Source organism: Pristiophorus japonicus, chromosome 5 (assembly GCF_044704955.1).
Source record: "Pristiophorus japonicus isolate sPriJap1 chromosome 5, sPriJap1.hap1, whole genome shotgun sequence".
Taxonomy (NCBI): Eukaryota; Metazoa; Chordata; class Chondrichthyes; family Pristiophoridae; genus Pristiophorus; species Pristiophorus japonicus.
Genome location: NC_091981.1, coordinates 299926086 through 299940328, shown reverse-complemented (window position 1 = coordinate 299940328; position 14243 = coordinate 299926086). Strand labels below are relative to the sequence as shown.

The window sequence follows — 14243 nt, the reverse complement described above, 5'->3', positions numbered from 1 at the left end:
GCATTTGTAACAAAATAGATGAGTTGACGGCACAAATAGATATAAATGGGTATGATCTGGCAGCCATTACAGAGACCTGGTTGCAAGGTGGCCAGGACTGGAAACTGAATATTCGACAATTCGCTGGATGGACAGAAACGAAAGTGTTATATATGCAGACTATAGATATACTCTCAGTGTAGTCACTGTATAGTTGCATACGATGGAGACTTGTTTACCTGATGTACTGTCAATAAGGTTTACACTGTGTATATACATGCTGGCACCACTAGAGGGTGCAACTGGTGGAGACCAGGGTTTCCTGCCCTGGTGGCAGGGCCCAGTATAAAAGGCTACCCACCATGCGGCTGCCTCACTCTGGAGTTATGAATAAAGGACCAAGGTCAGAACAGTTTGAGTACAACACATTGCCTCGTGGAGTCATTCATAGGTACATTACAGACATAATAACTGGCGACAAGAATACGGACTTTCATGCGATTATGGCTACCTTTGGCACACTAAAAGACTTTGCAGAGGGTGATGATTGGGATGCCTTCACGGAAAGGCTTGAGCAATATTTTGTGGCAAACAACCTGGCAGGGGAGAAGGACACATTGGCGGAGAAGCGCGAGGCTATACTGCTGACCAGTTGTGGGCCCGAGGTCTATCGCCTCGTCAGGGACTTGCTGGTACCCACGAAGGCCAAGGATAAGACATACGATGAGCTGACTGAACTAATTCGCGACCAAATAAAACCAAAAGAGAGCAACCTCACGGCCAGGTACAGATTCTACACTCACCGCAGACCTGAGGGCCAGGAGATTGCAAAATATGTTGCCGACTCAGGAAACTTGCGGCACCGTGTGATTCCGGCACGTACCTCAACGAAGCAATGTGAGACATCTTCGTTATAGTAATTGGCCACGAGGGCCTCCTTCACAAGCTACTATCTGCTGACACCACAGTCAACCTGCAGAAGGCCATCAGATCAGTCAGGCGTTCATGACCTCGACCTGCAGCACCAAGCAAATTATTCATCCTGTGGACTCAAACCCAGCAAGTACTGTACACAGAGTGGTGCCTTTCACAGGCAAGACTGTAGAACGTGGCTCTGCCCAAGGTAGAGAGCACTGACCTCAGAGTTCCAGAACTCGGAGTCCGCCGAGGGGTGCTAATTGAGTAGCGCCATGCTGGCGTTATGGAGGAAACCATAGGGCTCACCAGTGTCGGTTTGCTGAGTACGTATGCAAAGCCTGTAACACGAAGGGCCACCTCCAGCATATGTGTAAAAGAAATACGACTCACCGTCTAGCAGAGGAGTCAGTAGATGATTTTGAATCCAGCGGGGAGTATGATGATTTGGCCAGAGAGGCAGCTCAGCCCCAAGAAGTGTGTGGAGTATATACCTGCACTACCGATTGTCCTCCAGTGAAGATGGAAGTTGAGATAAATGGCGTTCCAGTCTTCATGGAAGTGGACACGGGAGCGAGCCAGTCAGTGATGAGCCAGGATGCCTTTGAGAGGCTGTGGAACGAAAAACAACCCGAGCTGGTTCCAGTACAGGAAAAGTTACGCACCTACACCAAAGAGCTGATCCCAGTCCTTGGTAGTGCGGATGTAAGTGGTGCACAAGTTACCTCTGTGGATTGTTGCAGGTGATGGCCCAATGCTACTCGGAAGAAGGTGGATGGGGAAGATCCAGTGGAAATGGGAAGACCTCTTCACTCCAGTAATCGATGTCCCCCGTGCTCAGAGGCAGAGCAAAACCTCACCTTCGCTTGGGCCAGGCACCAGAGAACAGACCAGTGCAGCACCTGAGGCACAGACCGTCCATCATGACTGCGTGGCAATGATCCGACCAGAACGAACTAAAAGTACCTTCCCAGCTCCAGTGGCAGGACTCCTGGGGAGGAAGATTGAATTCACAGGCACTCTTCCAGCTTTTGTGGCAGAATCGCGGGAGAGAAGGATCAAGGCAGTCGACCTCGAGGACAGAGGCAAGATGGCGTCCCTGCTGCAGCGAGGGGCAGCGTGGCTGGAAAAAAAGATGGCCGCGGCCAGACCCCGAGGTGCAACGCTGAGGGACCAACACGTGGTGTCTAACAAAGGATCTGATTGGGGTAAAGCCAGCAGGGTTCTCTTAAAGGAGACTTGCAACCAACTGAACTTAGAGACATTGGGCCCAAGTTTCCACATGATTTGCGCCTGATTTTTTAGGAGCAACTGGTGGAGAACGGACTATCTTAGAAATCGCAATTCTCCACATTTTTTTTTCTGCAGTTCTAGTCAGGTAGAACAGTTCTATTTTGGAACAGAATTTTTCCTTCAAAAGGGGGCGTGTCCGGCCACTGACGCCTGATTTGAAAGTTTCCACAGTGAAAACGGACTCCAAACTAAAGTAGAATGGAGCAAGTGAAGATTTTTGTAGAACTGAAAAAACTTGTTCTGCACATTAAAAAATCAGGCGCAGGTTACAAATTAGGCGTCCAGAACGAGGTGGGGGGGGAGGGAAGTCATTAAATTCTATAATAAATCCTTATTTATAATTATACAAATATTATAGAAATAAATCCAACCTGAATAAACATTTATAAGCAAAGAAAAGATTAAATAAACCATCTTCCTACCTGTGTGAAAGTGCTTCAGGCAGGCCTTACGGGACCGAAGGCTGAACGGGCCGGCCCGAGACTTCGGGCAGGGCCCGTCCCCAGCACCAGATTTACAGGTAGGTGGCGTTGGGTCGGGTCGGGTCGGGGAGGGGAGGTTCGGTTCGGGTCGGGGGGGGGAGGGAGAGAGAGAGGGAGGGGGGGAGAGAGAGGGAGGGAGGGGGGGGAGAGAGAGGGAGGGAGGGGGGGAGAGAGAGGGAGGGAGGGGGGGGAGAGAGAGGGAGGGAGGGGGGGAGGGGGAGAGAGAGGGAGGGAGGGAGGGGGGAGAGAGAGAGGGAGGGAGGGAGGGGGGAGAGAGAGAGGGAGGGAGGGAGAGAGAGAGAGGGAGGGAGGGAGGGGGGAGAGAGAGAGGGAGGGAGGGAGGGGGGAGAGAGGGAGGGAGGGGGGAGGGGGAGAGAGAGGGAGGGAGGGAGGGGGGAGAGAGAGAGGGAGGGAGGGGGGGAGAGAGAGAGAGGGAGGGAGGTCAGGTCGGATCCAGTCCGGGAGCGGGAGTCGGGTCGGGTCGGGCCCAGTGCGGGGGGGGAGGGTCGGGTCGGGTCGGGGGGTGGGAGCGCGGGTCGGGTTGGGTCCATTCGGGGGGGGGGGGGGGGGCGGGTAGCGGGAACAGGAGCGCGGGTCGGGTCGGGTCAGTCGGGGGGGGGGGTGGGGGGGAACGGGTGTGGGGTCTGGTCGGGGGGGCGGGGAGCAGGAGCTGGCCGTGGGAGGAGCCTTATTCACGCAGCCCCAGTGAGGCCATTGGGCCAGGGCTAGGGGGCTGCGTGCTTCGGGCCCCTCCTACACAGTTTGGCGCCTGGAGCTACTGCACTTGCGTGCCCACTGTCCCGGCAGAGGTCCCGGCACTGTTTTCGGCATGGGGACCTGGCTCCACCCCCCCACAGCTCGTGCTGGCTGCACCGAGGGCCAGAGGACCTGCAGGTAGGTGGAGAATACCGAGGATTATTTTAGGCGCACTTTGTGGCGCGAAAAACAGGCGTCCAGGTCGGGACTGCGCTGTTCTAGGCGCGTGTGGAAACTTGGGCCCATTGTATGCATGGCAATCAATGTAATGAACCAATTAATTATGCAAAGAACTCAATGTTGTTGCAAGATGTCGGGAATAGAGTGTCCCCAAAAGTAGCAAGCGAGTGAATTCGGGAGGGTGAAGGCACTGATCCTGTTGCCCTGCCCCAGGTGTCCCCACAAGTTATAGGTCAGTGACCTCAGGAGGGTGAAGGCACTGATCCTGATACCCTGCCCCAGGTGTCCCCACAAGTTATAGGTCAGTGACCTCAGGAGGGTGAAGGTACTGATCCTGATACCCTGCCCCAGGTCTATCCCACGCTGCAGGCACCCGATGACACCATTCGCCACGGACCTGGAAACGAAAACAGCGCCAATACGCGCAGTCGGCCGTCATTGCCCACCACCCGGGTGGACACGGCCCAGCCCCCAGACCCAGTCGCTACCTCGGCCATGTCCGGGAGCGAAAGGTCAGAACCAACGAGTTCCACAAACGGGACCTGGAACAGCCAGCTTCCCAACACCGTTAGAGAGCAGGCAGAAGATTCTGCAGCCCTCAAACGAGGACAGGGAGGCCACACACATCTGTGGCTGTGCCCACCACTAGACAACGGCAAAGGCCCTGAGTCCTGGCTAGGTGAGCGAACCAAGCCCACCCCACTAACACGGGGCACAGCGCTGCCATCAGACGACTAGGACCCTGACCGGTTGCTCTGGAACTTGCGTCCTCGTATACCTGTACTGCTACTCAGTACTGACCATGACTAAACTAATTATGCAATCCACCCAATCCTGGCGCACGACCGTAAAACGTAACGAATATAAGTCACTGAACCAAGGTGTCACGCTACTAACTGTAACTTCCTTTCTTTGTACTTGCACTGTGTCTGATCCTGTATGTTAATGTAACGGGCCAGCTGCATGCTCACTGTCGGGGAGAGGGGTGGGGAAATGGATGTGTGTAGCCATGGACACACACATGGATAACACCCAGAACCCACTGGAACCTCCAATGCATCATCGAACCATCCAAACTGGTAACCACTACCCAACGTTGTGGTAAAAGGACTTGGGGGTTAACAGGGAGAAAGCCAAGCCAAAGCACAGCCAAGGTGCAAGGGTTATTGGCACAAGTCTGGGGAGAGCTAAGTCAGAGCACATAGTGCAAAGGTAATTGGCACAAAGGACTTGGGGGAGAGTGATGTTATATATGCAGACTATAGATATTCTCTCTGTGCAGTCACTGTATAGTTGCATAAGATGGAGACTTGTTTACCTGATGTACTATCAATAAGGTTTACACCGTATGCTGGCACCACTAGAGGGTGTAACTGGTGGAGACTGGGGTTTCCTGCCCTGGTGGCAGGGGCTGTATAAAACGCTGCCCTCCATGCTTGTGCCTCACTCCGGAGTTACAAATAAAGGTCCAAGGTCACTACATTTTGAGTACAACACATTGCCTCGTGGAGTCATTCATAGGTACATTACAGACATAATAAAAAGGACGTGGGATAGCACCGTTAATAAAGGATGGGATCAGTGTGAGAAACGATATTGGCTCAGAGGATCAAGATGTTGAAACAGTTTGAGTGGAGATAAGGAATAATAAAGGGAAAAAGTCGCTGGTGGGTGGAATCTGTAGGCCCCCTGACAGTAGCAACTCTGTTGGGCGGAACATAAACCAGGAAACAGTAGGGGCTTGTAATAAAGGAAAGGCAGTAATCATGGGTGAGTTTAACTTTTGATTGGACAAAGCAAGTTGGCCTGGGTAGCCTTGAGGAAGAGTTCACAGGCCTAGACCCCGGTGAAAGCTAAGTCCCACCCAAGTGCTGCCCAAAGGACTGCTGGGATACCTGACGGTACTTTGGGCGGGAGTTTCGTGGAAAAGTCCTGGAAAGAGCGCCCGGCGGCAGAAAATCGACTTACGCCTTGAATCTGGGTGGCAGCGGGCGGGAGCTCCCAATCTCAGCAGCAAATGCGATCCTCGGGAAAACCTAGTCCTTATGTATAATCGCAAGGGCGACTGGGAACGTGTGGAGCGATGGAGAGACAGTCCAAGCAGGCAGGCCGTGTCACGTCCTGACCTCTCGCTGTCAGTGGAGGAACCCCCTCCTGCACACTGAGACAGGGGTGGTCATCATTGGGCAGCAGGGCGCTGGGGGCAGTATTGGAGTGAGCGGGTGTCACCGGGAGTGAGCGGGGTGTCACTGGGAGTGAGCGGGTGTCACTGGGAGTGAGTGGGGTGTCACAGGGAGTGAGTGGGGTGTCACAGGGAGTGAGTGGGGTGTCACAGGGAGTGAGCGGGTGTCATTGGGAGTGAGTGGGGTGTCACTGAGAGTGAGTGGGGTGTCACTGGGAGTGAGTGGGGTGTCACAGGGAGTGAGCGGGTGTCATTGGGAGTGAGTGGGGTGTCACAGGGAGTGAGCGGGGTGTCACAGAGAGTGAGTGGGGTGTCACAGGGAGTGAGCGGGTGTCACCGGGAGTGGGGTGTCACTGGGAGTGAGTGGGGTGTCACCGGGAGTGAGCGGGTGTCACTGGGAGTGAGCAGATGTCACTGGGAGTGAGTGGGGTGTCACTGGGAGTGAGCGGGTGTCACCGGGAGTGAGCGGGTGTCACTGGAAGTGAGTGGGGTGTCACAGGGAGTGAGCGGGGTGTCACTGGGAGAGAGCGGGGTGTCACTGGGAGAGAGTAAGGTGTCACTGGGAGTGAGTGGGGTGTCATTGAGAGTGAGCGGGGTGTCACTGTTGGAGCGGGTGTCACTGAGAGAGAGCAGATGTCACTGGGAGTAAGTAGGGTGTCACAGGGAGTGAGCAGATGTCACTGGGAGAGAGCGTGTGTCACCGGGAATGAGCGGGGTGTCACCGGGAGTGAGCGGGGTGTCACCGGGAGTGAGAGGGGTGTCACCGGGAGTGAGCGGGGTGTCACCGGGAGTGAGCGGGGTGTCACCGGGAGTGAGCGGGGTGTCACCGGGAGTGAGCGGGGTGTCACCGGGAGTGAGCGGGGTGTCACCGGGCGTTAGTTTGTATAATCCTGGGCCGGGACAATTACCTCGTGCTGATATTGTCCCAGTTCCTTTGTGATTTCTGAAACTTGCTTCTGAATCCTAAGGAGGAGAAAAAGGAGGTCTCAGGTTATAGAATCCCAGCCCCGCAGGAGGTCACTCGCTCCCTCGCATCATTGCTTCAACTACAGCTTCCCTCACAACTCTCAATCCCTGCCCTTCCCCTACACCCCTTGTCTTCCTGTTCAAATACTAATCCAGCTCCCTGTTAACATCAAGTTGAAGTTCACTTTTGGGGCTCGAACTTTTAAAAGTTTGAAAAGTTAGCAGCACGTACTAAACATTTCAAACTTAAAATTGTATTGCCGTTTGTGCGACAAGAAGGAGGTGGAGGTTAAATCCAAAGGGCAGGACCGTTGCTGCAGGCTCTGCAATGTACAGAGTACTGAACCCGGGCCACCAATCCATCAGCGATCCTGCCCGATCAGCCTGGCACTCGGGCAGACACGGGCCGATCGATGGCGGGCAGGATCCCGCCAAACAAGCCGCAGGAGAGAAGGTAAGTTTTATTTTTACTTACCCTGGGCACCTCGCCTCTCAGCATCGCCGCCAAAGCTCCCAACCGCCCGATATTCGCCTTCTGCAACCGTCGCAAACCTCCCACCCAATACGCTGGGAGTCGTTGATCTCGCCTGGTCGCAGAGCTATTTGAGACCCGTTATCGCTCCCGGGGAGTATACATTCATATATATACACCTCTGGGAACCCAACCACCCAGACTCTGCCTCAATAGCCCCTTGTGGTAAAACATTAACATTTAATGTTCCTGAAATCTTCTGTTAGATTCCCCTCCCCAACCTTCTCTGTTCCAGAGACTGACCCAGGGACTGAGCCACCTCACCTTTTCCCCCCATGCCCCGGGAATAAAGTGCCAGTAAAGGTGGGCAGGGACCCAATTTGGTGGCTCTCTGCCCCATTTATATCACCCTGGGGTCTCCGACATTTCCCAAAGGGGATTCAGGCGGACCCGCATTTGCCAGGGCCCAGGACATCAGCACCAGCATCAGCTTATGTCAGGTCACACTCCAGGAAACACCGCTCCTGTCCAACACCGGCCCAGAGGGGCACTATAAATATCAGACCAACAATGCTTTGTTCTTCATAAACATCACCCCTCATTCCTGGTATATACACACACCTACATACACACACCTATATAATTATACACACACCTACATATATACACACACACACACACACACACACTCCTATATATACACACCGACACACACACATCTATATAATTATACACACACCTATATAATTATACACACACCTATATAATTATACACACACCTACATACACATCTATATAATTATACACACACCTACATATATACACACACACACACTCATCTATATAATTATACACACACCTATATAATTATACACACACCTACATACACATCTATATAATTATACACACACCTACATACACACACCTATATAATTATACACACACCTACATATATATATATATATACATACACCTATATAATTATACACACACCTACATATATATATATATAATTATACACACACCTACATAATTATACACACACCTACATATATATATATATATATATAATCATACACACACCTATATAATTATACACACACCTACATATATATATATATATATATATAGACACCTATATAATTATACACACACCTACATATATATATATAATTATACACACACCTACATAATTATACACACACACGCACACACCTATATACACACACCTATATATATATACACCTATATATAGAAACATACACTATCTACTTCTTAGGCAGTCCCTTGAAGCGAGGATGACTTGCTTCCACGGCAAAAAAAGAATGAGTTCACAGTATACAACTGTATACACACACACACACACACACACACACACACACACGTATATACACACACACACCTCTCCACAATGAAGGATCTAATATTCCAGGTCCTGAACTACCTCCTGAAGGGTGGAAGATGCCTGTGCGTGGATTGTTTTAACGTGGGGTGACCGTTGCACACCAGCCACCACACGGGCTTGACAGAGCTCGGTCTTGGTCCAGTGGCAAGGGTTAACCAGGACGACTGGAGACCTGCTCTGCTGCACGGACCTAGTGCGCACACATCGCAGTGCGGGCTGGTCCGTGCTGCCCCTGGGCCCTCGGCTCTTCTGGGCCTTGAACTCTTGCCTATAGACACACACACCTATATATATATATTCACCTGTATACACGCACACACACACACACACACACACACGTATATACACACACCTATATATAAACACACATGTATATACACACACACACCTATACACATCTATACACACACACCTATATATAAACACACCCCTATATACACACCCACGCCTATATACACACACACCTATGCACACTCACCTATATATACACACACCGATATACACTGACCTATGTATATACACACACCTATATATACATTCACTTATATATACACACACAACTATATATACACGCACCTATATATACACGCACCTATATATACACGCACCTATATATACTCATCATCATCATCACAGGCAATCCCTCGAAGCGAGGATGACTTGCTACCACGCCAAAAAAGGATGAGTTCACAGGTGTTTCAATGATACTCCAGATCTCGAACTACCTCCTGAAGGGTGGAAGATGCCTGTGGGTGGATTTGTTTAACTTGGGGTGACCGTTGCACACCAGCCACCACACGGGCTTGACAGATCTCGGTCTTGGTCCAGTGGCAAGGGTTAACCAGGACGACTGGAGACCTGCTCTGCTGCACGGACCCAGCGCGCACACATATCGCAGTGCGGGCTGGTCCGTGCTGCCCCTGGGCCCTCGCCTCTCCTAGGCCCCGATCACGTCCCTCCATGCTATATAGCTGTATACACACCTATATACACACACACAGACACCAAAATATACAGCTCCACACCTCTTTCCACGGCATTCCCCACTGAACCCAGCGGAGAATCAGGAATGGAGTTGGGAGCTGCCCTGGTCTGCTGTGGGCGATACAGTTACCCGATACTACCCCCAGGGGCAGCGGTTTCACACAGTCAGCCTGTGACCCCACCGCCCACCAGCCTGTGACTGCGGGCACACTCTGACCTGTTGGATTCGTCCAGGTGCTGTTTGTTCTCGGCCTCGGACTTGCGCAGTCTATCTGCTTCCATCTTTTCCCTCAGGGCCTCGGTCGTGCTGATGTCCCACTCCTGCAGGATCTTTACGACGGCGTCTGTGGATGCTATCTGCCCGGATCATGGGAGATAAAGACAGACGTGAATCGCAGCCCCACCAACGAGCCGACACTGGCCTTTCCACAGCTGCTCAGTCACGCTCTCTATCGGGTCTCAGCAAATCAAAATAAAGCTTGTATTTCTATAGCGCCCTTCCCGACCACGGGACGTCACAAAACACTTTGCAGCCAATGAAGACACTGTTGTAATGTAGGAAACGTGGCAGCCAATTCACGCACAGCAAGCTCCCGCAACGTGTTAATGACCAGATAATCTGTTATAGTCAGGGATAAATTTTGGCCATGACACCGGGGAGAACTCTCCTGCTCGTCGATACTGCGCCTCCGACAGTGCATCCCTCCCGCAGTACTCTGCCTCCGACAGTGCATCCCTCCCTCAGTACTGCCCCTCCGACAGTGCAGCACTCCCTCAGTACTGCCCCTCTGACAGTGCAGCGCTCCCTCAGTACTGCCCCTCTGACAGTGCAGCGCTCCCTCAGTACTGCCCCTCCGACAGTGCGTTGCTCCCTCAGTACTGCCCCTCCGACAGTGCTGCGCTCCCTCAGTACTGCCCCTCCAACAGTGCAGCACTCCCTCAGTACTGCCCTTCCAACAGTGCAGCGCTCCCTCAGCACTGCCCCTCCGACAGTGCAGCACTCCCTCAGTACTGCCCCTCCGACAGTGCAGTGCTCCCTCAGCACTGCACTGGAGTGTCAGCCTAGATTTTTGTGCTCAAGTTCCTGGAGTGGTCCTTGAACTCACGACCTTCTGACCCAGATGAGAGAGTGCTGCCCACTGAGCTACGGTTTGCATGTTAAACCTTGAATGCAGTTGTTTCCATTTTAGCAGCAGTATTATTCTGTCCCAGCGCTGGCTCAGCATTGGGTTTGGAGCAGGATAAAGCTCCCTCCAAACTCCAGCTGTGGGCCAGCTCCAGGCTGCCATCTCTGGTAATTGCCCCGACCTCCCCGCAAAGCCCAGGCCGCCCACTGCCCTGCCTTATTAATGGTGGATTTGTCCTGCGCTCCTCTAATTCTGCGTCTTGAGCATCCCTGATTATAATCGCTCCACCATCGGTGGCCGTGCCCTCTGCTGCCTGGGCCCCAAGCTCTGGAACTCCCTGACTAAACTATCTCTCTACCTCTCTTACCTCCTTCAAGATGGTCGTTCAAACCTACATCTTTGACCAAGCTTTTGATCATCTGCGCGAATGTTTACTTAAGTGGCTCGGTGTCAAATTGTTCTTTTTGTCCAGTAACTCTCCTATGAAACACCTCGGGACATTTTACTATGTTAAATGCGCAACATAAATACAAGCTGATGTTGTTATAGTTGAATGTTGTGGTCCCAGAGGTTTAACAGCTGGGCTAAGTGCCGTTGCCCCACTGAAGGGTAAACCTAAATCAGAACGCCAGGATCGGTGAGTAACAGCGCCTGGAGATACTAGGGAGCTATCGGGAACAAGTTCTGTAATTCCCTCCATAAACCTCCCTGCCTCTCGACCTCCTTTACGACGCTCCTTAAAACCTACGTCTCTGACTAAGCTTTTGGTCCCCTGTCCGAATATCGCCTTCTGTGGCTCGATGTGAAATTGTTTTTGATAACGTTCCTCCGAAACCTTCATGTTTCACTGTCGCATCAAACACTCCCAGGGCAGGTATAGCACGGGTTAGATACAGACTAATGCTCCCTCTACACTGTCCGATCAAACACTCCCAGGGCAGGTACAGCACAGGCTGGATACAGAGTAAAGCTCCCTCTACACTGTCCCATCAAACACTCCCAGGGCAGGTACAGCACAGGCTGGATACAGAGTAAAGCTCCCTCAACACTGTCCCATCAAACACTCCCAGGGCAGGTACAGAACGGGTTAGATACAGAGTAAAGCTCCCTCTACACTTTCCCATCAAACATTCCCAGGGCAGGTACAGCATGGGTTAGATACAGAGTAAAGCTCCCTCTATACTGTCCCATCAAACACTCCCAGGGCAGGTACAGCACAGTTTAGAAACAGAGTAAAACTCCCTCTACACTGTCCCATCAAACACTCCCAGGGCAGGTACAGCACGGGGTTAGATACAGAGTAAAGCTCCCTCTACACTGTCCCATCAAACACTCCCAGGGCAGGTACAGCATGGGTTAGATACAGAGTAAAGCTCCCTCTACACTGTCCCATCAAACACTCCCAGGGCAGGTACAGGGGGTTAGATACAGAGTAAAGCTCCCTCTACACTGTCCCATCAAACACTCCCAGGGCAGGTACAGCATGGGTTAGACACAGAGTAAAGCTCCCTCTACGCTGCCCCATGAAACACTCACAGGCCAGGTACAGCATGGGTTAGATACAGAGTAAAGCTCCCTTTACACATAGAAACATAGAAACATAGAAAATAGGTGCAGGAGCAGGCCATTCGGCCCTTCGAGCCTGCATCACCATTCAATAAGAGCATGGCTGATCATGCAACTTCAGTACCCCATTCCTGCTTTCTCTCCATACCCCTTGATCCTTTTAGCCGTAAGGACCATATCTAACTCCCTCTTGAATATATCTAATGATCTGGCATCAACAACTCTCTGCGGCAGGTAATTCCACAACTCTGAGTGAAGAAGTTCCTCCTCATCTCAGTCCTAAATGGCTTACCCCTTATCCTAAGACTGTGACCCCTGGTTCTGGATTTCCCCAACATCGAGACCATTCTTCCTGCATCTAACCTGTCCAGTCCCGTCAGAATTTTATATGTTTCTATGAGATCCCCTCTCACCCTTCTAAACTCCAGTGAATACAGGCCCAGTTGATCCAGTCTCTCCTCATATGACAGTCCTGCCATCCCAGGAATCAGTCTGGTGAACCTTCGCTGCACTCCCTCAATAGCAAGAACGTCCTTCCTCAGATTAGGAGACCAAAACTGAACACAATATTCCAGGTGGGGCCTCACCAAGGCCCTGTACAACTGCAGTAAGACTTCCCTGCTCCTGTACTCAAATCCCCTTGCTATGAAGGCCAACATACCATTTGCCTTCTTCACCGCCTGCTGTACCTGCATGCCAAACTTCAATGACTGATGAATCACTGTCCCATCAAACACTCCCAGGGCAGGTACAGCACGGGTTAGATACAGAGTGAAGCTCTCTCTACACTGTCCCATTAAACACTCCCAGGGCAGGTAAAGCACAGGTTAGATACAGAGTAAAGCTCCCTCTACACTGTCCCATCAAACACTCCCAGGGCAGGTACAGCACGGGTTAGATACAGAGTGAAGCTCTCTCTACACTGTCCCATTAAACACTCCCAGGGCAGGTAAAGCACAGGTTAGATACAGAGTAAAGCTCCCTCTGCACTGTCCCATCAAACACTCCCAAGGCAGGTACAGCACGGGTTAGATACAGAGTAAAGCTCCCTCGACACTGTCCCATCAAACACTCCCAAGGCAGGTACAGCACGGGTTAGATACAGAGTAAAGCTCCCTCGACACTGTCCCATCAAACACTCCCAAGGCAGGTACAGCACGGGTTAGATACAGAGTAAAGCTCCCTCGACACTGTCCCATCAAACACTCCCAAGGCAGGTACAGCACGGGTTAGATACAGAGTAAAGCTCCCTCGACACTGTCCCATCAAACACTCCCAGGGCAGGTACAGCACGGTTTAGATACAGAGTAAAGCTCCCTCGACACTGTCCCATCAAACACTCCCAGGGCAGGTACAGCACGGGGTTAGATACAGAGTACAGCTCCTGTGAAGCACCTTGGGACTTTTTACGATGTAAAAGGCGCTCTATGAATGCAAGTTGTATATATGGTCCCAAAACTTTTTGTGACCAACCACTGCAGCCTGCGATGACCCATAACAGCTTTACACAGTCCCATTTAGAATTGAGCTGATGAGGAATTTCTTCTCTCAGAGGGTTGTAAATCTGTGGAATTCTCTGCCCCAGAGAGCTGTGGAGGCTGGGTCATTGAATATATTTAAGGAGGAGATAGACAGATTTTTGAGCGATAAGGGAGTCAAGGGTTATGGGGAGCGGGCAGGGAAGTGGAGCTGAGTCCATGATCGGATCAGCCATGATCGTATTAAATGGTGGAGCAGGCTCGAGGGGCCGAATGGCCGACTCCTGCTCCTATTTCTTATGTTCTTATGAAGCACCAGAACAGGAGAGGGGCAGCATGAAAGTTCCTCTTCGTCACCCCGACAATCGTTCCCACTTCCGAACGCGCCAATGTGACGGGGCTCTCCAGCTCAGACCATGACCCCTCAGGGTCTGGCAAAGGGCCCAAATCTCCAGCCT

The 14243-nt window shown here is 51.8% G+C and overlaps 1 protein-coding gene across 4 annotated transcripts in view; it reads right to left on the bottom strand.

Moving 5' to 3' along the window:
• LOC139264786 (IQ motif and ankyrin repeat domain-containing protein 1-like) overlaps nt 1-14243 on the bottom strand; it is a 168917-nt gene that overhangs the window by 45504 nt on the left and 109170 nt on the right. For 3 of the 4 annotated variants that reach the window (XM_070881921.1, XM_070881923.1, XM_070881922.1), the window contains exons 8-9: nt 9832-9971; nt 6696-6750 (exon numbers count right to left, since the gene is read on the bottom strand). The exons of the other annotated variant lie outside the window; for it this stretch is intronic. In XM_070881921.1, the coding sequence (XP_070738022.1) occupies nt 6696-6750; nt 9832-9971 (195 nt within the window). The remainder of the gene's footprint in view (nt 1-6695; nt 6751-9831; nt 9972-14243) is intronic. 4 annotated transcript variants of the gene reach the window in all.